Source organism: Pecten maximus, chromosome 3 (assembly GCF_902652985.1).
Source record: "Pecten maximus chromosome 3, xPecMax1.1, whole genome shotgun sequence".
Lineage (NCBI taxonomy): Eukaryota > Metazoa > Mollusca > Bivalvia > Pectinida > Pectinidae > Pecten > Pecten maximus.
Window position 1 is genome coordinate 41,571,508 of NC_047017.1, and position 27,718 is coordinate 41,599,225.

General features: G+C 38.3%; 1 protein-coding gene across 2 annotated transcripts in view; it reads right to left on the reverse strand.

The window, feature by feature from the left end:
- Nucleotides 1-1,334: 1,334 nt before the first annotated feature.
- LOC117324205 (protein-cysteine N-palmitoyltransferase HHAT-like) overlaps nt 1,335-27,718 on the reverse strand; it is a 58,862-nt gene continuing 32,478 nt past the window's right edge. For both annotated transcript variants that reach the window (XM_033879947.1, XM_033879946.1), the window contains exons 10-11: nt 17,862-18,006; nt 1,335-2,134 (exon numbers count right to left, since the gene is read on the reverse strand). In XM_033879947.1, coding sequence (XP_033735838.1) covers nt 2,025-2,134; nt 17,862-18,006 — 255 coding nt within the window. In that variant the 3' untranslated portion in view covers nt 1,335-2,024. The remainder of the gene's footprint in view (nt 2,135-17,861; nt 18,007-27,718) is intronic.

A 27,718-nucleotide genomic window follows, 5' to 3' on the forward strand; every position in this document is an offset into this window, starting at 1 on the left:
ACTTAGATCAATCCTATCTCTCCTGGCTCGTCCGTATGATACTGTTGATTTTGAGTTTCTGTAGCCTTTATGGTATGTTATATTTTATCATTCCGGGTAGACTTGCCAGCACATGGTCGTTCTGTCTCCAAATTACATTGAATTTTTTTTATATATATTTTGCTTTATACACCCCCAACAAAATGTGCCTAGTCATTCATACTGAGATCTGATCAATTTTTGTATAATTGCTGAAAAGTTGTACAATTCATGAGGTTACATTGCAAATATTCCCCGAAAATTCCGAAATTCTGGATTGCCTATAGGATTTGTTACGAATGTGATTTCAAAATTAGTTCAAAATGTATAATTACACAAATATATTGTGTCTGGTCTTGGAACTTATTGAGTTGATCCTACATGTTATACCATCAGGCACGATCACTGGTATCGGAGACAACTGATCTGTGACGTACATGTACCTGTTTATACACCGTGACCATTATAATGTTGGTGTTTTGGGAAGGTAACCAACTCTCTGTACAATAGCTTACCATCTGCTACCAGGACGCAGGCCGTCACATTATTGCACCTATACACACTGTATGTCTGTAATTAAGATCCTCACGCAGACGTCCTGTATATCTTTGACATATGTACCCTCGTAGATTAACGACTTTTACGCTAATGCGAAGTGTATTCATGCCATATAGGCCTACAGTTAAAGCTTCTTCTGTACACTGTGTAACACAAGAACGATTGTATACAAAATTGTGCATATAATGCAATGTGCATTAGAGTAATTTTAACAATTTTATAATGCGCTATATGAATCATTATTGTGACTATCACATCTCATGTTTACAGTGTTGGGGACCACAGAAAAACACTTTTCTCTCAGGCACCTGTGGTCGTATGCTTATCCTCTCAAATTGATCTCCACAAAAAAAAAAATAAAAAAAAAAAATAATTAATTAAAAAAAATCAACTTATAGCTCCAGTGTCCTGGGCTTGGAGTTGATAATATTCTATGAAACATTTAATTTACAGCTACGCGTTATGTTCCATTTAATACGAATGCCCGGACATGTCAGATCGTACCACAATCAACTTTACCAATACATCTGTATTTATCAGGAGTAAATACAAACCCTGTTATTCGTTTCTCATACGTGATCTGATGAAAAGTTGCTTCAGACAGAAGTGTTGGAAATCTTCATTAACGCACGGCTTTTTTTTGTCATTTCTGACTTCATAAATACCAGGTACAGGGTGCGCAATCAGCATCAAATCTATTTATAGAATACTATCGATTATCGTCATCACGAATGGTTTAAAAAATGACAAACGCTGTATTATTCTATGTCATATTTCATAGACTTTCTTTAATGTATTACAGTATATAGTTCTGATATTCACATATTTGTTAAACTACTAAATACACAAATAACAGAAGTATTTCTTTGATTTATATAAATATGTCAAAGTTACAACGAAAAACAAGGCGTGAAAATATAGATTACATCTATATAATTTCACATTTTTACAGCCACAAACTGTATAATTAGTTTTTCATCGAAGTGAGATTCACTAAAATGCTTCTGGGGTCCACAGAGTCCTCAATTATATCCATGACTGTAATATTCAATAAGCACCAATTACATAAAATGATTATCACCAATACATATAACAAAGGTCTTTGTCTATAAATTTGTAAATTGTCAACCTGCGACTTCTCTGATGGTCTACCTTTGTAATCACCCAGAACGGATATTACGGCTACCGTAAATGTATTATAGGTGAAGCTCATTTCAAAAATGAGATTTGCGGACCATAATATGATACTGCCTCCCAGGTCTCAAACACTAAGTATTCATTCGCAGTCGCACAAAATTATGTCAATGTGACGTCTTGGTTCCCAGAGGCATTGCGCGGGTGTGTTTTGGTGACCGCCGTCCAAGGATATCCGAAGTCGATGACTGTGTGGATGTTGTTGGACGTGCTAATAACAACAAGACAGCGTATAATGTATTGGTATCTGATCATCAATCCTGTTTTGTATGCTGACGAACCTGCTCTCTTCTCTTGACCTCCATTCCCACCTGTATACAGCAGTACAGTAGACCGAAGACTGCCGCCCAGTTTTCTGGTCCTCCTGTAATGAGAGCCAATGTTAAGAGTAGAGTTACGGGGAATATACTTTATAGATCAAATCTACTTTTATGATATTGTCATTTTCTCTGGAAACATTTAATCTAATACAATACAGTTAAGAACAAATACCTGCCGTCAAAGCTTGCTTTGTTTTAGTGACGACGCATCTAATTGAATCTATTCCACACCAGTTTATTTAACCAGTGTAAATATTAAATGTTGTAAAGTTTATGTCATATTTCAGACAAATTGTGTATTTCGTTATTGTTATTTGGAAACGCATTATATATTATAGATCTAGATCGAAAAAAAAATTGGTTACGGCTGGTTATGTTCATGAAAGTATTTATATCTTAAGCTAATGCGTAATCAGTAAATTTGATGTTCAAATGAAATGCATTAGACAAATGTGAGGAATATCAAATCATTTAATTATCTTGAAGCAATACATTTCAATTAGCAGTCAAATATTTCTAGGATATTTCATTTTATAATTGAACATCACAGATTACTGTGCGAGCGTAATTGTTCCCTTAGGAACTATGGCAACAGAGCACCAGGTATGGAGTTACAATCAAGTTTAAATAGACCGTGCCTTCCTTTATCGGTTCCATACCAGTTGTACAAGTACAAATCTGCTGTACTCGTAATGGAACACGCAGTATCTGCAGAACTTCGCCGGTTCTCGTGATTCGTTTTCTGAATCGTACTGTTTGATCCAAAATGAGGGGACCTCAGTCGTTTAGTATATTTACATTCTGTTGAAAACTATTGCTAATGAAATTGTATTAATCAGATATAAAACTATTCAGGTATATGGTCTGCATCCGTTACGTCACTAAAAAGAAAATAATCAATGTTTATGTTTGAAGAGTATATTTTGTTTAGATGGCTTCCACCATGGAAAATCACTTGGTATTCACGTCCGTTCCATTATATGATGCCGCACCTATTCAGTACAACTAGTACGGACCAGATAAAGGAACGCATGGAGAGTAGCCCCAATCCAGGGCCCAAGCAGATGACATTTACCTTCAGTTCATCTCCTACTCGACCTTTAGAGTAAACCTTTTGAACAACCATTGTAAAGTGACATTGCTTTATAAAGCTGCTACTGAGGTGATTGACCAATCTGACACAGGACTTGAACCTTGACCATGACAATTTGAAATACTCTTCTACTGTGTTCCCATACTTGTCTTTCGCACACTATCAAATGGATAACAGATAAAGTTACCACACTTGATCATGATACTGAATCCGGAAACATGGTGTAGGCCGTAAGTAGGTAACAGGACCAGTCAGGTAACGGTACCGGTCAGGTAACGGGACCTGTCAGGTAGCGGGACCAGTCAGGTAACGGGACTTGTCTGGTAACGGGACTTGTCAGGTAACGGGACCTGTCAGGTAACGGGACTTGTCTGGGACTTGTCTGGTAACGGGACTTGTCTGGTAACGGGACCTGTCAGGTAACGGGACTTGTCTGGTAACGGGACCAGTCAGGTAACGGGACCTGTCAGGTAACGGGACCAGTCAGGTAACGGGACCAGGTAACGGGACCTGTCAGGTAGCGGGACCAGTCAGGTAACGGGACCTGTCGGGTAGCGGGACCGGTCGGGTAACGGTACCAGTCAGGTAACCAGTCAGGTAACAGGACCAATCAGGTAACGGTACCAGTCAGGTAACGGTACCAGTCAGGTAACGGGACTTGTCTGGTAACGGGACTTGTCAGGTAACGGGAACTGTCAGGTAACGGTACCAGTCAGGTAAGGGGACATGTTAGGTAACGGGACTTGTCTGGTAACGGGACTTGTCAGGTAACGGGACCTGTCAGGTAACGGGACTTGTCTGGTAACGGGACTTGTCTGGGACTTGTCTGGTAACGGGACTTGTCTGGTAATGGGACTTGTCTGGTAACTGGACCAGTCAGGTAACGGGACCTGTCAGGTAACGGGACCAGTCAGGTAACGGGACCAGGTAACGGGACCTGTCAGGTAGCGGGACCAGTCAGGTAACGGGACCTGTCGGGTAGCGGGACCGGTCGGGTAACGGTACCAGTCAGGTAACCAGTCAGGTAACAGGACCAACCAGGTAACGGTACCAGTCAGGTAACGGTACCAGTCAGGTAACGGGACTTGTCTGGTAACGGGACTTGTCAGGTAACGGGAACTGTCAGGTAACGGTACCAGTCAGGTAAGGGGACATGTTAGGTAACGGGACCTGTCAGGTAAGGGGACATGTCAGGAAACCATCTTCTTCACAAAAAGAGATAAAATTATAGGACAGTAAACACTGGCCATATAAGAGATGTTGGAATATGTGGGACAAAAGAGTTGTGGGTTGGAAAATAATGACAAGAAAACGAAAACTGACACAAGTTGGACAAGATGCTCTAATAATTATCAGAAAAGGCACTGTGGAAGATGTATGACAATTGGACTTTGTTGACAGTTGTCAAAATCTACTATGGTTTCAAGTTGATGATAGTGATGTATTTATTTCAATAAGGAAAGAGAATGAGGGGTATGTGTTAAAGTAAGGTAATAGAACACACAATAAATCTGTGCTAAAAATGTCATCCAAAACTAGAGATAGTTAAGTTAATGAACTACTAGACCGATATGTACTGAGTTAGGGAAATTCTGTGACTATCCAAAAAGTAACAAGATTTTATACAACTAAGAAGATATAATCAAATGGTTCGCATCTTTGGTACTGCAGTATTTCATATTGATAGCATATAGCACTTGTATCGATCCTGCAGCTATGCCTGGTAGCTCGGGCAATATTAAAGGAAATTAAATTATTTCCAACCTTTTCAATAACTTTCTACATTGTATATGTATACAGGTCTGATGTAGACCAGCCACACCACACTCCATGTCTTCTAGTCACTTTCTCAACAATTTAGATTATATTGAATTGCATAAACTGTTTTCTAATGTTGCCACTTTCCAAATAAAATACACCCTGAACAAAAGGCCCAGGAGGTCTGAATCGCCCACATGACTAGTAAGCAATAATAGCAAAATTATAAATCGTATTGATTTTAATATGTTAGTGGTGCCAGGAAATGGTATACAATATTTCTAATACAGGTGATATGATGCACTGATGCATTAGTGAATCATAATGTAGAATTCTGCATTGATGCATTATTTGTTAATGGTATTAAAATAGCAAAAATTACCTCCACTGTTGGTGTTTATGTTAAATCAAACATAACTCATGTGAAACCAATTACAGTAAAACTTTCTTGAGACGAACCTGCTTGATACAAATTTCTGCTTGATACGAAGTAAATTCAAATCCCCGGTTTTGGCTCCTCTTTACTTATACTATTTTTTGTACATTACAAATTTCATAACACTGTAGAGCAGTTACCTACTGGCCAAAGAGGATTATTTTAGGTCTTTTATAACCAAAAGGAAAAGGAAGTATTTGACACTGTGACCTTAAAAATAAGTTGTCATTTATATGAGGACACTTAATACCTTGGGAGAAGATTTCGGAAGTTTTAAACAAACATATTTGACCCCTTTGACCTTTAAAATAGGCCAAGACCATTGTTCTTTTCATAACACTCCATTGTAGGAACCTACTGGATGAGCACCCTGCTTGGGTCTTCTAGGTACTGTACTAGCTCAAGTCCCTGGACCTTCTGGAAGATTCTGATACTTTGACCTTGTCAATAGGTCAAGGCCACTGGTATGAGGAAATTTCATAGCCCAGTACCCTGGGTTCTTTAGATCGTGTGCAAAAGATTTGCAAAGAAAAAAATAGAATTTTGTTCTCCTGGCATTTATGAAAACATGTAATATAACTCTATTCTAGGTACCTACTTGCAAAATCAATCAGGCTTCTAGGTCTTCTGGAACTTGAATACAAGATTCTTGAATGTTTAACTTATGTGACCCTTATGAAAAGATCAAGGTCCTTCATATCAGGAAACTTTAATGTACTCTTTCCCCATCTATCTCCTAGCAAGCTATCAGTTCTCAGTTGGTTATAGATTTCTAGAAGAAGTTAAAAATTGTTGAATGGACGATGAATGCCCACTCATGCACCATACCATAATAATATAAATTGTAGACATTAACATCAGAGAAGATACAAATTCCATAGCAATGTGATGCTTGAAGGTTCAACTTCCTCAAATAGAAAATTTCAAAATACTTATTGAAAAGTGAAGAAATTTGAGTGAAATAACACCAGGTAGTCTATGACCAATACATTTTAGTACATAGCTTCATAAATAAGTAAAACAAAGTCAAATTTATGTTCAAATCTACCTAGCATGGATCATGAGACCAAAAGGGGAAGTCCATCAATGCTAACAGCTTCTCAACAAATGAACAAAATATGCGCAACCTAACAATGTAAAGAATATGATGTCCCGAGTATATTTCCCAACACATACTTGACTGTCCTGGTTATGGGGATTGTGTCCATAGGGACACAAACATTATCGGTGAACCTGCAATAACACAATGACATTACCCGACAGCCTAGGACTGACAATACATTATTTATGGCCGAACTTCTCGTAACTGTATTAAAAACTCTTCCCTTTGCTGGTTTTTCTTCTGTTTTTACCTTAGCTAGTTTCATTAAATATATGTTACATAAAATCAATACCCCTGTGTTTGTCGTACAGTGATAATGTAATCCAGAGCTGTCATGCGTATCAGATGCCTCACCAATTTTCCACAAAATTAGCTCCAGAGATAAGGTTACAGTCTGGGAACTGGAGCCAGTCCAGTCTCTCAGCAAGTGAAATAGCATGTTGAATATAACAAAAATTTGAAATCATCATTTTTGAGGGAAACAATTTAAGAAAAACATGAACTGATATGGTAAATAAGTTTGAATTTGTCATAACTTTAATAATAGAAAAAAAATCATATATTCTGCTTTGTTAAATTACTGTTTTTAAATTTCAGAATAAAATCAATTTGCCGCATCACTTCAATATTACCCAACAACATTATTACATTGCATCATTGAGTTATTTTGTAATGAAATATTATATACACCCAATACAATGTATTTCACAAAATAGATTATACTATAATAGTACCTTGTATCAGGATGTTGAGTCATTTTGTAATAAAATATTACATTACAAAGGAAACAGCATATATAAAATTTACCAAATTTATTGAAGTAGCTTGCAGAAAAAGACATATTTTCATATTTGGTAATTATTGTGTTTTTTCATACTTTGACAACACAATGTTTCTAGTAAGACTAGTGATATGTGGTACGTTATATTACCAGTAAACCTAATGTTATTCTGGTACCTGAAACCTTAAACACCCTACACACTGTTAGTTACTATGGATACCAGACTCTCAGTATCAGGTAGTGCTAGTATGGATCAGGTTAAAGAAGTAACTGAATAACACCTGTATGTTAATTGAGGGCTACAAATATTCTAATTACTCATTACTTATTCATATTAGATTTCAAACATTTAATAACATTTTTTATCCTATATTGTCTAACCTCAATATTATCTGAACTGAATCCTCAATTATCTTGATACTCGAGGGGTTACAATCACAATACTTATATCCTAAACTCACTAGGGGTTACAATCACAATACTTATATCCTAAACTCACTAGGGGTTACAATCACAATACTTATATCCTAGACTCACTAGGGGTTACAATCACAATATTATATCCTAGACTCACTAGGGGTTACAATCACAATACTTATATCCTAAACTCACTAGGGGTTACAATCACAATACTTATATCCTAAACTCACTGGGGGTTACAATCACAATACTTATATCCTAAACTCACTAGGGGTTACAATCACAATACTTATATCCTAGACTCACTGGGGGTTACAATCACAATACTTATATCCTAGACTCACTAGGGGTTACAATCACAATACTTATATCCTAGACTCACTAGGGGTTACAATCACAATACTTATATCCTAGACTCACTAGGGGTTACAATCACAATACTATATCCTAAGCCGAATTTATTATATTATTGAGTTATATGTAATACGAGTGTGACGTACGTTATTCGACATTTTTGTTTTCTCACTTCCATTTACGATTTCCTCAATTTAGGTACAAGCATCCATATAAAGAATTATGTTACATATTCAGTTTGATTATAATGAATTTACTTATCTACATAGGTATTTACCTCGTTATTAGAAATTTACCTACGTAATTAGAAATTTACCTACCTACATTATTAGAAATTTACCTACCAACATTATTATAAATTTATCATCTAAATTATTATAAATTTACCTACCTACATTATTAGGAATTTACCTACGTACATTATTAGGAATTTACCTACCTACATTATTAGGAATTTACCTACCTACATTATTAGAAATTTACCTACCTATGTACATTATTATAAATTTACCTACCTACATTAATATAAATTCATCATCTACATTATTAGAAATTTACCAACCTACATTATTAGGAATTTACCTACCTACATGTTTAGAAATTTACCTATCTACATATGTATTAACCTCGTTATTAGAAATTTACCTACGTACATTATAAGGAATTTACCTATCTGTATTATTGAAAATTAATCATCTGCACTATTAGGAATTTCACCAATCTACAGCTCATAGATATCTATATTTTAAAAGTTATATTTATTTGTACACTGTTTATAGAAATCTACAGATGTTGCATATCAATATACATTTAACATACACAAACCGTTCAGCAAAAAAATCATTTCCATTCAAGAGAGGCTGTCCTAATACAATTTATAGCAGAGATATATGTAGAAAATCTCCAGTATTAGATGAAGGAAGGTGACAAATGTATTCTATCAGCGATATGTCTTTTATATGTCAACCAATCTTAATCCTAAAACTCGGGGCATGCATATCTCATTCAGGCAAATTAGGTTGGGCTGGAATAGGATTTCATTTTAGATTGCTTTGTATACTACCAGTAATGTACATGGTTTAACAAGTTGATGACTTGGGCTTAACAAGGTCTGCTGGGCAGAAATTGAATTTTGATATTTTTTAGACCTTGTAGCTCTATCTACCGTACTGTTGTGTAACATATAGAGCTACCACATGCAAATGTCACCTGACACACGTCAGATAATTACACAAGCCTGTCTTCTCTAATTAGTGCCGACACTACAGTCCATTTCAATATTTCATTACGCATCTAGCTTCAATTAATTCTCTCTTTCTCTAAATAACAATACAAAGTGTAAGACAATTCGCCATCCCTTCAATATGTAGTCAGATTTCAATAACAGTTCTTGTACTATATTTGGCAGAACGTCTATGTGGTTACTTGGTAAATTGATTCTGAACATGTCGAGGTTGAGGATTGCTTTCTTTTGTTCAATGCTAAAACTCTGTCAAAGCAGTTGAGAGTCTGTCAATAGTAGAGATGTATCAAAACAACAGATAATATGTCAACACTGTTGAAGATAAACAGAATGTCAACATTGACCCAACAGTAAAAAAACATCAAAACAGTACATATAATGTCAACATTGACTAAACAGTAGTATATAACAAAGTTATAGACAGTATTTCAATATTGACTAAACAGTAGTATATACCAAAGTTGTAGACAGTGTTTCAATATTTACTAAACAGGAGTAAATACCAAAGTTATAGCATCAAGTGTTTGCTGATAGAATGAATTCACATTGATGGTCCCATTAAATGCAAACAAATTATATGTTCATATTGCTGAACTGTCATGAAATATTAATCATTCTGATTTTATTTACACTGCATTAAACAAATCTACCTGAAAGGTCTCCAGATAAATACTTTTCACTACCATGTTGTTGTCAGCTGGTGACCATGACTACATACATTTATGAATAGAACTGATAAATGTTTTATGTAGTACATAACTATGATGCCAGGTAAGTTTAAATTGTACCATCAATATACATTTATACAGCAGTATTAACAAGGGTTAGGCTTAAAATGGAAAGTAAAACATAAAGAAAAGCATGATCTTAGATGGATCTTGGTGCCACTGGTTCTAAATATTCAAATCAGTTCATTTACACTATTGCTATATTGTTTTCCAAAAAAACATGACTGTAATTTTCTCTTTTCTGATCAGCTCCAAAATGTGAATAGCCAGAGAAAAAGTTGAGCAAACAAACAAATGGACATCACAGTCGCAAACTCTGTTTTTGATCAGGCACTTGTCTCTCTCCTGTGTAGAAACTGAGCAGATATATTAATAATGAATTGTAAAATAACAAAATGAGATATCATAAAAAAAGAAAACACATAAGACTATCATTATATGTTATTTACCAATATCATAAAATCTCTCTCTATATATATATATATTCTATATTTTCCATTCTTGACTAATAGCTGAATATTCTTTATTTGTAAAAATGGTACTATGTTATGGAGAGAACTTTGGTATAGGCTGAAGCCTGATGTTCAATCCAATTGTTTCCAATTGAAATATGTTGAAATGAAATATTTCAAGCAAACTTCCATAATATTAGAGACCCAAGGGGAAACAGCAAATTTAAAATTGAATTGCCAAGATTCAAGATGGCCTTTGTTTATTACATCAGTCAATCTTTTTTAGGAATAACAAGGGTCCAAGGAAAACTCCTTTATTATTTGAGAAACTGAATATTTCCTATACCCTGAGAAACAGCGATAACAAATTGTCTAAATTCAAGATGGCTTCCTGTCAGCCATCACGCACAGTTCTATAGACCAAAGAGATTGTCTTGTTATTTTTTTTTATACATCTGTAATTTAATGTCCTATCAGCAGCTTTGGTCATTTCAGGACAGAGGCCAAGGAGAACCTTAACAAGAAATTTGAGAATGATCAGCCATATCAGTAATTTTGTTTTCTGGTTGGTCTCAAAATGAATATGTACAGAAAGGGCATGTGTCAGCCATTTGTTTTCCAATCAATCAGTCTGAAAATTAAACATGCACTAATACTGACCAAGGGGAACCTACATTTAAAATCTTAGAAAGATTGTTAATGGACAAATGACAGAAAAAGAACAAGAGGCCCATGGTCCTTAACGGTGGCCTGAGTTATAGGCCCAACAACAGGCCTCTAGGGCGATTGGTTGTTAAGAAGAAGTAGAAAATGTAAATTGTTTACAAATAGTTGATGCTTGATGTCTGATGGAAGATGTACAAAAGGCGATTAGAATAGGTCAATTGAGACAGGTGACCTAAAAAGGAAGGACTTGCACAAAAGGTGATTTGAAAAGTCCACTAATTGACACTATTGAGCAGATTGTGTTTGTTATAAGTACTTATATCTTCAGAGATAGAGTCACCGTTAAAATGATTGATTATATTTCAAATGCAGTTTAAAACAGAAGCCATGACAGTTTCATAGGTTGTTTTGGCGGTTTTCTTTCATTTTGTTCAATAAATCACAAGTCTCTCATCATGTATTTGCTTTGTGACACGATTCTCAGATAAGAATGTGTCATGTGCATTACTACCTTTAAATTACGCCTATAGAAAGCTGTGTCGTAGAACTCTAACACAATCAATGGCCTAACTACAAAGCCAGAATATGGATCTGCAGCATGACGGTCTATAAGGGGACAGTTCGTGCACGTCCATGTATTACGAGGCACCATCACAGGAATGTTTATGGTAAGTGGTGGGGTGAGCCTACATGCCAAGTTTCCGGGTAATTCAGATCTGCCAGTTGATTGATGATAAACATTTCATTTGCACGCTTAAAAATATCATAATTAAAAAGAAATTACATAGCACATTTTGTGAAACAATAATGGAGCAGCTCTCAAGTTTGTGTTTGCATTTTGGAAATAATAAGTTTGTGAGTGTATTTGTTTAGTATAGCTCCGTTCTGCACCAATTTACTGCCTAGTGTCTGTGATGTCACTTCAGAGACTTGTACAGAGATACAGCGTGGCTCAGACAGGCACAGACTGGTGCTAATATAGAGCTTTTACAACATGCAATGGCTTGTTATCATGTGATCAAGTTACACAAAATTTATTTAAATGTCTTTAAAATTTTGTTCAAATACTAACTAGATTCAGCTAAACATAACTAATCAACGTCAGTTGGAAACTTGATAGGACATGGTTCATATTACAATAGTTACATTTGTATTACGACGACACAATACAAACTAATTAAGAGTACTGTGGGGCGGAACAATATATGGTGGTCCAATGCCTTTTGGTGTTACTAGTATATACTATATATATATATAAGATATCTTGCATTAAAATAAGATTTGCATCACCTTAAGGATGGCTAGCTGGCAATGCTATAAATCTCACCTTTCACTACAAAGTCAATGCTCAATTTTTTGAATGTCTAAAACAAAAGTTTATTACTGAAATAAACAAAGAGTAACAACCTTTACAAAATTGTTGAATCAACATTCTTTACAGAAAATCACACCAACATATCATGCTTATAAAGCATAAAGGAATTGGTTGAAAAATGTATGAGTTCTCCAGACAAAAAAATGAATACTGAAATAAATAAAGGGGAATAACTACTGCAAAAACAGATGAAATGGAATTCTTTTCAAGGAGACCTAACTTTATATCTGGATCATGTTTTCCAAATACAGATCTTTGCATGAAAACAAAGTGTATATAATGTGACCTGCAATATTTTGTTTGTCTTCAAATGTGGATCTGTCATTCATTATGACTTTGAATACATAGCAAGACAGTCTCATACTTCATTCAGTCATGGTGTCAGACTGTTTTATGAAAGACCTTTGTGACCAAACCTAATGAGTCAAGGTTATTTCTTTACATCAACTTAAGTTGGGATATTAATCAACCCAGTTTTTCTACATGTCAGTAAGTTCCAGCAGAATATCAGTCTATATCAGTAGAAGTCACTTACTAAAACATCTGTACAAATCATTTTCCCCCTCTGTTAGATATCAGAGATGGGAAGGCAGGTTAGTGTGAACTTGGAGCGGGCAGTGATGGAGGTTATTCATCAACTCTGTGTACCACACCCAGAACAGTTCGGTCAGCTGGGTGATCTATTGGGGCTGGTCATCCTCTGTATCCACGGAGGACAAATGAGTGTTACTTCAGATAATAGTGATTACAGTTCACCAACGCAAGTTGTGGCCCAAAATACACCTTGGTTGTATGACCACTAATTAAGTGACAACTTTGATCACACCATCTATTCCGGGGCATTGATGTTTACATGTTACCGTAGTAACAGAGCGTTACACTGCCAGAGCCTTCTATAGCTGAGAGCGTTGACAGTAAACTACTACATTTTGTATATTGACATACCTGGACTGCCTTCAAGTACACAACAGCTTCCAATCAATTTCATAAGACACTGACAATATCGCACAAACAGGGCCATAGACTACATCTAAACAGAAATGGTGGTCACGCCATCCACAGGCAAACCATATACACAAAGGACATAAGGGACGACCATGTTAATTGGTCACTGGAGAAGTTGGTAAACATCTAATCAATCATCGATCCTGCGTCTATTAAAAAATAACTTACAAAGAATCATATTGCCATGGTGATTGATGTTAACATCATATTGAATACATAACAACAAATATTTGATTTTGACAATGGTGTAAAAAAAATTTATTAACTTTTTCATAAAATTTGCAGAAGAAATATGCTGGAGAGGAAGAACAAGAGGCCCATGGGCCTTAATGGTCACCTGAGATTTGAAACATTTCAGTTAATTTAATTGACCCTTTTCGTGTATACCATTAAGCTGTAATCCAATGCTGATAATGTTAACAAAGTTAGAATGATAGTCAAAAATGTAATTTCCCTATATAAACTATAGTAAAATTTACCCCCTCCCCAGGGGCAAACTTGTGACCCCCAGAGTCATGAAATTCATAAATAGTAAAGCGGCATAAGACCCTTCTACCTGTGAAGAGTATTTGATTCTACCTTATTTGGGTCTTGAGAAGAAGATTTTTGAAATTTCATTCAATATGACCCTTTTTAGCCCCGCCCATCAGCCCCTAGGGATCAGTCAGGGCCAACATATGCATACCATCAAACTGCCATCCCAAGCTGATAATGTTTACCAAATTAGAATGAATTCCAATAGAAATAAAACAAATCATAGTCAAAAATGTGATTTCCAAATACAAACTATAGTAAAATTTACCCCCTCCCCAGGGGCAAATGTGTGACCCCAGGGTCATGAAATTCACAATTTTGGTAAAGCACCTTAAGACCCTTCCATCTATAAACAGTATTTGATTCCACATTATGTGGGATTGAGAAGAAGATTTTTGAAATTTCAGTCAATTGGACCCTTTTTACAGACCCCCAGGGGCCCATCAGCCCCTGGGGGTCAGTTAGGGCCAACATGTGTATACAATGTGTACCATGAAACTGCCTTCACAAGCTGATAATGTTAACCAAGTTTGAATGAATTCCAATAGAAATCAAACAAATTATAGTCAACAAGAGGCCAGAGGGCCTGTATCGCTCACCTGGATTTCATGAGATATGAAACAAGAATGATGATTAAGTATATTTGTCACTGGTATTGCTATGTCAATATATCATAGGCATTTTATATGGGTACCTGAGGATTTGATGTCAAAAAATGCATTAATCCATGAAATAAAATTAACTTTTGGCACAACCCCATAGGGATGCTACCACACAAATGTGAGTGATATCCATTGCTTAGTTTCAGAAAAGAAGTTGTTTAAACCAATTGACCCCTTTCGACCCCGCCTTCTGCACCCCGGGGGGAGTGGGGGTCAGTTCCTTCCTTTATAAAATTTTGAATCGCTACCCAAAAGGATGCTACCAGGCAAATATGAGCAATATCCCTTGCTTAGTTCAGAGAAGAAGTTGTTCATATCAATTCAGCCAAATTGACCCCTCTTGGCCCCGCCCCTCAGACCCCCGGGGGGTCAGCCTCACCATTTGTACAATTTTGAATGCTCACCCAATAGTGATGCTACCAGGCAAATATGAGCAATATCCATTGCTTGGTTTCAGAGAAGAAGTCGCTAATATCAATATAGCCCAATTGACCACATTTGGCCCCGCCCCTCAGGCCCCTGGGGGTCAGCTCCATCATTTGTACAATTTTGAATCCCCACCCCATAGTGATGCTACCAGGCAAATATGAGCGATATCCATCCCTTGGTTTCAGAGAAGAAGTCGTTTATATTAAGAGAGCCAAATTGACCCCTTTTGGCCCCACCCCTCAGACCCCAGGGGGTCAGCCCCGTCATTTGTATAATTTTAAATTCCTACCCCAAGGTGATGCTACCAGTAAAATATGAGAGATATCCATTGTTTGGTTCCAGAGAAGAAGTCAATTATATGAATATAGCCCGATTGACCACATTTGGCCCCGCCCCTTAGGCCCCTGGGGGGTCAGTCCCATCATTTGTACAATTTTAAATTCCAACCCCATAGTGATGCTACCAGGCAAATATGAGTGACAGGCATTGCTGGGCTTCAGAGAAGAAGTCGTTTATATCAATATAGCCAAATTGACCACATTCGGCCCCACCCCTCAGGCCCCTGGGGGTCAGCCCATCATACAATTTTGAATATAGCCCGATTGACCACATTTGGCCCCGCCCCTTAGGCCCCTGGGGGGTCAGTCCCATCATTTGTACAATTTTAAATTCCAACCCCATAGTGATGCTACCAGGCAAATATGAGTGACAGGCATTGCTGGGCTTCAGAGAAGAAGTCGTTTATATCAATATAGCCAAATTGACCACATTCGGCCCCACCCCTCAGGCCCCTGGGGGTCAGCCCCATCATTTGTACAATTTTGAATCCCCACCCCATAATGATGCTACCAGGCAAATTTGAGCGATAGCCATTGCTTGGTTTCAGAGAAGAAGTCGTTTATATCAATATAGCCAGATTGATCACATTTGGCCCCGCCCCTCAGGCCCCTGGGGGGTCAGCCCCATCATTTGTACAATTTTGAATCCCCACCCCATAGTGATGCTACCAGGCAAATATGAGCGATAGCCATTGCTTGGTTTCAGAGAAGAAGTCGTTTATATCAATAGCACAAAAATGACCCCATTTGGCCCCGCCCCAGAGGCCCCCAGGGGGTCAGCCCATCATTTGTACAATTCTCCCCTGCCCATAGGCATGCTTCTGACCAAATTTGGTCAAATTCTGATGTGTGGTTATGAAGAAGAAGTCAATTGTTGACGGACAGACGGACGACAGACGGACGGACGACGGTATGGCAACGGTATGGCAGGTGAGCTAAAAATGTGATTTCCCTATATAAACTATAGTAAAGTTTACCCCCTCCCCAGGGGCAAAATTAAGACCCAAGTATCATCAAATTCACAACTTTGGTAAAGCACCATCAGACCCTTCCATCTATGAAGAGTATTTGATTCCATCATATGTGAGAGAAGAGAAGAAGATTTTTGAAATTTGAGTCAATTTGGCCCTTTTTAGCCCCGCCCCTCAGGCCCCTGGGGGGTGGGGACCATATAATTTACAATTTTGGTTGACCTTCAGCCATAGAAGCTTCCTGCTAAATTTTATTGAATTTGGTTTAGGGGTTTTGGAGAAGAAGTCAAAAATGTAAATTGTTTACTGACGGACGACGTACGACGAACACGGACGGCGACGGACAAAAGGCGATTAGAATAGGTCACTTGAGACTTTATCTCAGTTGACCTAAAAAGGTGTTAAATATAAGTGTGTCATAGGCATTGAAAGAACTGCAGTAACCCGGTTTTAACACAAGGGTGTCAAACTGCAATGCTCTGGGCTGTACACCAAGGTGTCTAACTCCACTGACCAGTGCTGAAAACCAGAGTCAAAGTGCACTAACCAGGGCTGTAAACCAAGATGTCAAACTGCGATGACCAGGGCTATACACCAGAGTGTAAAATTGCACTAACCAGGGCTGTAAACCAGGGTACATGTCAAAGTGCACTAACCAGGGCTGTAAACCAGGGTGTCAAACTGCGATGACCAGGGTGTCAAACTGCACTGTCCTGGGCTGTACACAAAGGTGTCCAACTGAACTAAAAAGGACTGTACACCAAGATGTCAAACTGCGATGACCAGGGCTATTCACCAGGGTGTAAAAGTGCACTAACCAGGGCTGTACACCAAGGTGTCTGAACTTACCAGTGCTGATTACCAGGGTGTCAAAAAGCACTAACCAGCTGGGCTGTACACCAAGGTGTAAAAGTGCAATGACTTTGTATGGCCCACCTGGCAGGAAAGAAGTGTACTTAAATTTGTATGGCCCACCTGGCAGGGGAGATCATTGTACATGTACAATTGTATGGCAGGAAAGAACTGTACTTTCCTTTGTATGGCTTAACTGGCATGGAAGAATGTTCTTACCTTTGTAGGGCCCACCTGGAAGGGAAGAATTGTACTCACCTTTGTATGGCTAAGTGAAACCAGACAGGAAAATCCTTTTACTCACCTTTGAATGGTGCACCTGGTATGGAAGAATTGTAGTTACCTTTGTATGGCCCACATGACAGGTAAGATCCTTCTACTCACTACTTTGTATGGCCCACCTGGCAGGGAAGAATTGTACTCACCTTTGTATGGCCCACCTGGCAGGGAAGAATTGTACTCACCCTTGTGTGGCACCTCACCGGACAGAGGAGTAACCTGACAGAGGGATGTGCATGCTGTATATGTTGACAAAATGTATTTCAAACAAGACAGAGGAGGTAACTACATACCATTATAGATGAACCTTTGGTAAAATGTGTATCCCACAAGGCTGCCACCAAAGAAGCAAAAGGCTGTAAAGGCAGACATGACATAGAGAGGAACAATTGCCAGAGCCTGCATCCGTCTCAGTCCCCTCGGGGTAAGGTATTTTACCTGTAACAAATCAAGTAAAGGTAGCTGTTTTGAATTTAACTAGAGATCATGTTTTGTGAACAAAAACATATGTCTCCTCTTCTCCCTTATTAGGCATTAAATATTTTTTGGACACAATAGACCTCTGACCTGAAAATGAAGGTTACAATGACCCTATTATAATACATGGGCTGATTGATATGTTGTGAGCCTCATATTGAAGGATTTGGATTTTGACAGACATATTGTATTATTTTTCAACATAATCCCCTTCAGTATCTATACACTTTTGCCAGCGATTTTAAAGGGCCTCAGTGCCACTTTTATAGAACTCCTTTTCTTGGCTGTTCAGAAAGTCATCCACTGTATGTATGACGTCATCATTGGACTGAAAGTGGGTGCCTGAAAAAGCTGTTTCAGTTTTAGAAATAGAAGAAAGTCTGATGGAGCGAGATCAGCTGAATATAAGGCAGATGCTCAATCAATTTAAAGCAACAATAGTGAATGGCAGCCATGGCAATGACAGACTTGTGAACAGGAGCATTGTCCTGATGGAATAACACACCTTTAGTGAGCTTTCCATGGCACTTAAGTTTAATATTTTCCCTTTTGGAGATAAAACTAGAACTGTCGCCAGGATGGCTGACTAATACCCCCGCAATCTGCACGAGTCAATGGTGAATTGGAACTGTTAATTAGAGGCTAACTAAGATAACCCAGTAATATAGTGACCAGTTGCAATAGCAACCATAATTTTTAAAAAAAAAAGTGGCATGCACATCTACACATGGTCCTCTATATTTGTGTGAAGTTTCATTGAAATCAGCCCTTCGGTTTAGGAGGAGTTGTCCGGACAAACTTAAATTTATGGTTCTTATCGGAAAACCTGTTTATAGTGACCAGTTGCCATAGCAACCATCATTTTGTGAAAAATAAAGTGGCATGCACATCTACACATGGTCCTCTATATTTGTGTGAAGTTTCATTGAAATCGGCCCTTCGGTTTAGGAGGAGTTGTCCGGACAAACTTAATGTTATAGTTCTTTTCAGAAAACCTGTTTATAGTGACCAGTTGCCATGGCAACCATAATTTTGAAGAAAAAAAAGTGGCATGCACATCTACACATGGTCCTCTATATTTGTGTGAAGTTTCATTGAAATTGGCCATTTAGTTTAGGAGTTGTCCGGACAAACTTAAAGTTATGGTTCTTATCAGAAAACCTGTTTATAGTGACCAGTTGCCATGGCAACCATAATTTTGAAAAAAAAGGAAGTGGCATGCACATCTACACATGGTCCTCTATATTTGTGTGAAGTTTCATTGAAATCGGCCTTTCGGTTTAGGAGGAGTTGTCCGGACAAACTTAATGTTATAGTTCTTTTCAGAAAACCTGTTTATAGTGACCAGTTGCCATGGCAACCATAATTTTGAAGAAAAAAAAGGAAGTGGCATGCACATCTACACATGGTCCTCTATATTTGTGTGAAGTTTCATTGAAATTGGCCATTTAGTTTAGGAGTTGTCCGGACAAACTTAAAGTTATGGTTCTTATCAGAAAACCTGTTTATAGTGACCAGTTGCCATGGCAACCATAATTTTGAAAAAAAAGGAAGTGGCATGCCCATCTACACATGGTCCTCTATATTTGTGTGAAGTTTCATTGAAATTGGCCATTTAGTTTAGGAGTTGTCCGGACAAACTTAAAGTTATGGTTCTTATCAGAAAACCTGTTTATAGTGACCAGTTGCCATGGCAACCATAATTTTGAAAAAAAAGGAAGTGGCATGCACATCTACACATGGTCCTCTATATTTGTGTGAAGTTTCATTGAAATCGGCCTTTCGGTTTAGGAGGAGTTGTCCGGACAAACTTAATGTTATAGTTCTTTTCAGAAAACCTGTTTATAGTGACCAGTTGCCATGGCAACCACAATTTTGAAGAAAAAAAAGTGGCATGCACATCTACACATGGTCCTCTATATTTGTGTGAAGTTTCATTGAAATTGGCCATTTAGTTTAGGAGTTGTCCGGACAAACTTAAAGTTATGGTTCTTATCAGAAAACCTGTTTATAGTGACCAGTTGCCATGGCAACCATAATTTTGAAAAAAAAAGGAAGTGGCATGCACATCTACACATGGTCCTCTATATTTGTGTGAAGTTTCATTGAAATGGGCCCTTCGGTTTAGGAGGAGTTGTCCGGACAAACTTAATGTTATAGTTCTTTTCAGAAAACCTGTTTATAGTGACCAGTTGCCATGGCAACCACAATTTTGAAGAAAAAAAAGTGGCATGCACATCTACACATGGTCCTCTATATTTGTGTGAAGTTTCATTGAAATTGGCCATTTAGTTTAGGAGTTGTCCGGACAAACTTAAAGTTATGGTTCTTATCAGAAAACCTGTTTATAGTGACCAGTTGCCATGGCAACCACAATTTTGAAAAAAAAAGGAAGTGGCATGCACATCTACACATGGTCCTCTATATTTGTGTGAAGTTTCATTGAAATCCGCCTTTCGGTTTAGGAGGAGTTGTCCGGACAATCTTAAAGTGATGGTTCTTATCAGAAAACCTGTTTATAGTGACCAGTTGCCATAGCAACCACAATTTTGAAAAAAAAAGGAAGTGGCATGCACATCTACACATGGTCCTCTATATTTGTGTGAAGTTTCATTGAAATTGGCCATTTAGTTTAGGAGTTGTCCGGACAAACTTAAAGTTATGGTTCTTATCAGAAAACCTGTTTATAGTGACCAGTTGCCATGGCAACCATAATTTTGAAAAAAAAAGGAAGTGGCATGCACATCTACACATGGTCCTCTATATTTGTGTGAAGTTTCATTGAAATCGGCCTTTCGGTTTAGGAGGAGTTGTCCGGACAAACTTAATGTTACAGTTCTTTTCAGAAAACCTGTTTATAGTGACCAGTTGCCATGGCAACCACAATTTTGAAGAAAAAAAAGTGGCATGCACATCTACACATGGTCCTCTATATTTGTGTGAAGTTTCATTGAAATTGGCCATTTAGTTTAGGAGTTGTGCGGACAAACTTAAAGTTATGGTTCTTATCAGAAAACCTGTTTATAGTGACCAGTTGCCATGGCAACCATAATTTTGAATAAAAAAAAAGGAAGTGGCATGCACATCTACACATGGTCCTCTATATTTGTGTGAAGTTTCATTGAAATCGGCCTTTCGGTTTAGGAGGAGTTGTCCGGACAATCTTAAAGTGATGGTTCTTATCAGAAAACCTGTTTATAGTGACCAGTTGCCATAGCAACCATAATTTTGAAAGAAAAGAAAGTGGCATGCACATCTACACATGGTCCTCTATATTTGTGTGAAGTTTCATTGAAATCGGCCATTTAGTTAAGGAGGAGTTGTCCGGACAAACTTAAAGCGATGGTTCTTATCAGAAAACCTGTTTATAGTGACCAGTTGCCATAGCAACCATAATTTTGAAAAAAAAAAGGAAGTGGCATGCACATCTACACATGGTCCTCTATATTTGTGTGAAGTTTCATTGAAATTGGCCATTTAGTTTAGGAGTTGTCCGGACAAACTTAAAGTTATGGTTCTTATCAGAAAACCTGTTTATAGTGACCAGTTGCCATAGCAACCATAATTTTGAAAAAAAAGGAAGTGGCATGCACATCTACACATGGTCCTCTATATTTGTGTGAAGTTTCATTGAAATTGGCCATTTAGTTTAGGAGTTGTCCGGACAAACTTAAAGTTATGGTTCTTATCAGAAAACCTGTTTATAGTGACCAGTTGCCATGGCAACCATAATTTTGAAAAAAAAAGGAAGTGGCATGCACATCTACACATGGTCCTCTATATTTGTGTGAAGTTTCATTGAAATCGGCCTTTCGGTTTAGGAGGAGTTGTCCGGACAAACTTAATGTTATAGTTCTTTTCAGAAAACCTGTTTATAGTGACCAGTTGCCATGGCAACCACAATTTTGAAGAAAAAAAAGTGGCATGCACATCTACACATGGTCCTCTATATTTGTGTGAAGTTTCATTGAAATTGGCCATTTAGTTTAGGAGTTGTCCGGACAAACTTAAAGTTATGGTTCTTATCAGAAAACCTGTTTATAGTGACCAGTTGCCATGGCAACCATAATTTTGAAAAAAAAAAGGAAGTGGCATGCCCATCTACACATGGTCCTCTATATTTGTGTGAAGTTTCATTGAAATCGGCCTTTCGGTTTAGGAGGAGTTGTCCGGACAATCTTAAAGTGATGGTTCTTATCAGAAAACCTGTTTATAGTGACCAGTTGCCATAGCAACCACAATTTTGAAAGAAAAGAAAGTGGCATGCACATCTTCACATGGTCCTCTATATTTGTGTGAAGTTTCATTGAAATCGGCCATTTAGTTAAGGAGGAGTTGTCCGGACAAACTTAAAGTGATGGTTCTTATCAGAAAACCTGTTTATAGTGACCAGTTGCCATAGCAACCATAATTTTGAAAAAAAAAAGGAAGTGGCATGCACATCTACACATGGTCCTCTATATTTGTGTGAAGTTTCATTGAAATTGGCCATTTAGTTTAGGAGTTGTCCGGACAAACTTAAAGTTATGGTTCTTATCAGAAAACCTGTTTATAGTGACCAGTTGCCATAGCAACCATAATTTTGAAAAAAAAGGAAGTGGCATGCACATCTACACATGGTCCTCTATATTTGTGTGAAGTTTCATCGAAATTGGCCATTTAGTTTAGGAGTTGTCCGGACAAACTTAAAGTTATGGTTCTTATCAGAAAACCTGTTTATAGTGACCAGTTGCCATGGCAACCATAATTTTGAAAAAAAAAGGAAGTGGCATGCACATCTACACATGGTCCTCTATATTTGTGTGAAGTTTCATTGAAATCGGCCTTTCGGTTTAGGAGGAGTTGTCCGGACAAACTTAATGTTATAGTTCTTTTCAGAAAACCTGTTTATAGTGACCAGTTGCCATGGCAACCACAATTTTGAAGAAAAAAAGTGGCATGCACATCTACACATGGTCCTCTATATTTGTGTGAAGTTTCATTGAAATTGGCCATTTAGTTTAGGAGTTGTCCGGACAAACTTAAAGTTATGGTTCTTATCAGAAAACCTGTTTATAGTGACCAGTTGCCATGGCAACCATAATTTTGAAAAAAAAAGGAAGTGGCATGCCCATCTACACATGGTCCTCTATATTTGTGTGAAGTTTCATTGAAATCGGCCTTTCGGTTTAGGAGGAGTTGTCCGGACAATCTTAAAGTGATGGTTCTTATCAGAAAACCTGTTTATAGTGACCAGTTGCCATAGCAACCACAATTTTGAAAGAAAAGAAAGTGGCATGCACATCTTCACATGGTCCTCTATATTTGTGTGAAGTTTCATTGAAATCGGCCATTTAGTTAAGGAGGAGTTGTCCGGACAAACTTAAAGTGATGGTTCTTATCAGAAAACCTGTTTATAGTGACCAGTTGCCATAGCAACCATAATTTTGAAAAAAAAAAGGAAGTGGCATGCACATCTACACATGGTCCTCTATATTTGTGTGAAGTTTCATTGAAATTGGCCATTTAGTTTAGGAGTTGTCCGGACAAACTTAAAGTTATGGTTCTTATCAGAAAACCTGTTTATAGTGACCAGTTGCCATGGCAACCATAATTTTGAAAAAAAAAGGAAGTGGCATGCACATCTACAGATGGTCCTCTATATTTGTGTGAAGTTTCATTGAAATCGGCCTTTCGGTTTAGGAGGAGTTGTCCGGACAAACTTAATGTTATAGTTCTTTTCAGAAAACCTGTTTATAGTGACCAGTTGCCATGGCAACCACAATTTTGAAGAAAAAAAAGTGGCATGCACATCTACACATGGTCCTCTATATTTGTGTGAAGTTTCATTGAAATCGGCCTTTCGGTTTAGGAGGAGTTGTCCGGACAATCTTAAAGTGATGGTTCTTATCAGAAAACCTGTTTATAGTGACCAATTGCCATAGCAACTATAATTTTGAAAGAAAAGAAAGTGGCATGCACATCTACACATGGTCCTCTATATTTGTGTGAAGTTTCATTGAAATCGGCCATTTAGTTTAGGAGTTGTCCGGACAAACTTAAAGTTATGGTTCTTATCAGAAAACCTGTTTATAGTGACCAGTTGCCATAGCAACCATAATTTTGAAAAAAAAAAGGAAGTGGCATGCACATCTACACATGGTCCTCTATATTTGTGTGAAGTTTCATTGAAATTGGCCATTTAGTTTAGGAGTTGTCCGGACAAACTTAAAGTTATGGTTCTTATCAGAAAACCTGTTTATAGTGACCAGTTGCCATGGCAACCATAATTTTGAACAAGAGGCCCATGGGGCCTGTATCGCTCACCTGGTTGGATTTGACCAAATGTCAAAATAATGTTCATGTTCAATTCCTTTTGTTTGTTAACCTCAAACAATGCTATTTATGGTTATAGCGTGGGGATCCCAACTGCTTCAAAGAAATAATGAAGTCCAGACTCTCTGAGTTTACAACATGCATTTATAACTTTATGACTAGTAGTGATTTAAAGGAATTACCTCTATTTCCTATATGGGGCCCCGCTCCTTTTGCCCCTCGGGGGTCAGAGTCACCATTTATGCAAAATCTGTTCCCCTTCCCCCAAGGAATGTTTCTGACCAAATTGGGTTCAAATCCATTCATAACTTTATGACTAGTAGCGATTTTAAGGAATTACCTCTATTTCCCCTATTAGGCCCCGCCCCTTTGGCCCCTTGGGGGTCAGAGTCACCATTTATGCAAAATCTGTTCCCCTTCCCTAAAGGATGTTTCTGACCAAATTGGGTTCAAATCCATTCATAACTTTATGACTAGTAGCGATTTGAAGGAATTACCTCTATTTCCCCTAATGGGCCCCGCCCCTCAGGCCCCTGTGGGGTCAGAGTCACCATTTATGCAAAATCTGTTCCCCTTTCCTAAAGGATGTTTCTGACCAAATTGGGTTCAAATCCATTCATAACTTTATGACTAGTAGCGATTTGAAGGAATTACCTCTATTTCCCTATTAGGCCCCGCCCCTTTGGCCCCTTGGGGGTCAGAGTCACCATTTATGCAAAATCTGTTCCCCTTCCTCAAAGGATGTTTCTGACCAAATTGGGTTCAAATCCATTCATAACTTTATGACTAGTAGCGATTTGAAGGAATTACCTCTATTTCCCCTAATGGGCCCCGCCCCTTTTGGCCCCTTGGGGGTCAGAGTAACCATTGATGCAAAATCTGTTCCCCTTCTGCCAAGGATGTTTCTGACCAAATTTGGTCAAAATCCATTCATAACTTTATGACTAGTAGCGATTTGAAGGAATTACCTCTATTTCCCTATTAGGCCCCACCCCTTTGGTCCCTTGGGGGTCAGAGTCACCATTTATGCAAAATCTGTTCCCCTTCCCCAAAGGATGTTTCTGACCAAATTGGGTTCAAATCCATTCATAACTTTATGACTAGTAGCGATTTGAAGGAATTACCTCTATTTCCCCTAATGGGCCCCGCCCCTTTTGGCCCCTTGGGGTCAGAGTCACCATTTATGCAAAATCTGTTCCCCTTTCCCTAAAGGATGTTTCTGACCAAATTGGGTTCAAATCCATTCATAACTTTATGACTAGTAGCGATTTGAAGGAATTACCTCTATTTCCCCTATTAGGCCCCGCCCCTTTGGCCCCTTGGGGGTCAGAGTCACCATTTATGCAAAATCTGTTCCCCTTCCTCAAAGGATGTTTCTGACCAAATTGGGTTCAAATCCATTCATAACTTTATGACTAGTAGCGATTTGAAGGAATTACCTCTATTTCCCCTAATGGGCCCCGCCCCTTTTGGCCCCTTGGGGGTCAGAGTAACCATTGATGCAAAATCTGTTCCCCTTCCCCAAAAGATGTTTCTGACCAAATTGGGTTCAAATCCATTCATAACTTTATGACTAGTAGCGATTTGAAGGAATTACCTCTATTTCCCTATTAGGCCCCGCCCCTTTGGCCCCTTGGGGGTCAGAGTCACCATTTATGCAAAATCTGTTCCCCTTCCCCAAAGAATGTTTCTTACTAAATTGGGTTCAAATCCATTCATAAATTTATGTCAAGTAGCGATTTAAAGGAATTACCTCTATTTCCCATATGGGGCCCTGCCCCTTTGGCCCCTCGGGGGTCAGAGTCACCATTTATGCAAAATCTGTTCCCCTTCCCCAAAGGATGTTTCTGACCAAATCGGGTTCAAATCCATTCATAACTTTATGACTAGTAGCGATTTGAAGGAATTACCTCGATTTCCCCATTAGGCCCCGCCCCTTTGGCCCCTCGGGGGTCAGAGTAACCATTTATGCAAAATCTGTTCCCCTTCCCCAAAGAATGTTTCTTACTAAATTGGGTTCAAATCCATTCATAAATTTATGACAAGTAGCGATTTAAAGGAATTACCTCTATTTCCCATATGGGGCCCCGCCCCTTTGGCCCCTCGGGGGTCAGAGTCACCATTTATGCAAAATCTGTTCCCCTTCCCCAAAGGATGTTTCTGACCAAATCGGGTTCAAATCCATTCATAACTTTATGACTAGTAGCGATTTGAAGGAATTACCTCTATTTTCCCATTAGGCCCCGCCCCTTTGGCCCCTTGGGGGTCAGAGTAACCATTTATGCAAAATCTGTTCCCTTTCCCCAAAGGATGTTGCTGACCAAATTGGGTTCAAATCCATTCATAACTTTATGACTAGTAGCGATTTAAAGGAATTGCCTCAATTTCCCCTATTGGGCCCCGCCCCTCAGGCCCCTTGGGGGTCAGAGTCACCATTTATGCAAAATCTGATCCCCTTCTGCCAAGGATGTTTCTGACCAAATTTGGTCAAAATCCAATAAGAACTGTTTGACTAGTAGCGATTTAGAGCAAATGTTGACGGACGACGGACGGACGACGGACGACAGACGGACGACGGACGCCGCGCCATGGCATAAGCTCACCGGACCTTCGGTCCAGGTGAGCTAAAAAAAAAGGAAGTGGCATGCACATCTACACATGGTCCTCTATATTTGTGTGAAGTTTCATTGAAATCGGCCTTTTGGTTTAGGAGGAGTTGTCCGGACAAACTTAATGTTATAGTTCTTTTCAGAAAACCTGTTTATAGTGACCAGTTGCCATGGCAACCACAATTTTGAAGAAAAAAAAGTGGCATGCACATCTACACATGGTCCTCTATATTTGTGTGAAGTTTCATTGAAATTGGCCATTTAGTTTAGGAGTTGTCCGGACAAACTTAAAGTTATGGTTCTTATCAGAAAACCTGTTTATAGTGACCAGTTGCCATGGCAACCATAATTTTGAAAAAAAAAAGGAAGTGGCATGCACTTCTACACATGGTCCTCTATATTTGTGTGAAGTTTCATTGAAATCGGCCTTTCGGTTTAGGAGGAGTTGTCCAGACAATCTTAAAGTGATGGTTCTTATCAAAAAACCTGTTTATAGTGACCAGTTGCCATAGCAACCATAATTTTGGAAGAAAAGAAAGTGGCATGCACATTAACACATGGTCCTTTATATTTGTGTGAAGTTTCATTGAAATTGGCCATTTAGTTAAGGAGGAGTTGTCCGGACAAACTTAAAGTGATGGTTCTTATCAGAAAACCTGTTTATAGTGACCAGTTGCCATAGCAACCATAATTTTGAAAGAAAAGAAAGTGGCATGCACATCTACACATGGTCCTCTATATTTGTGTGA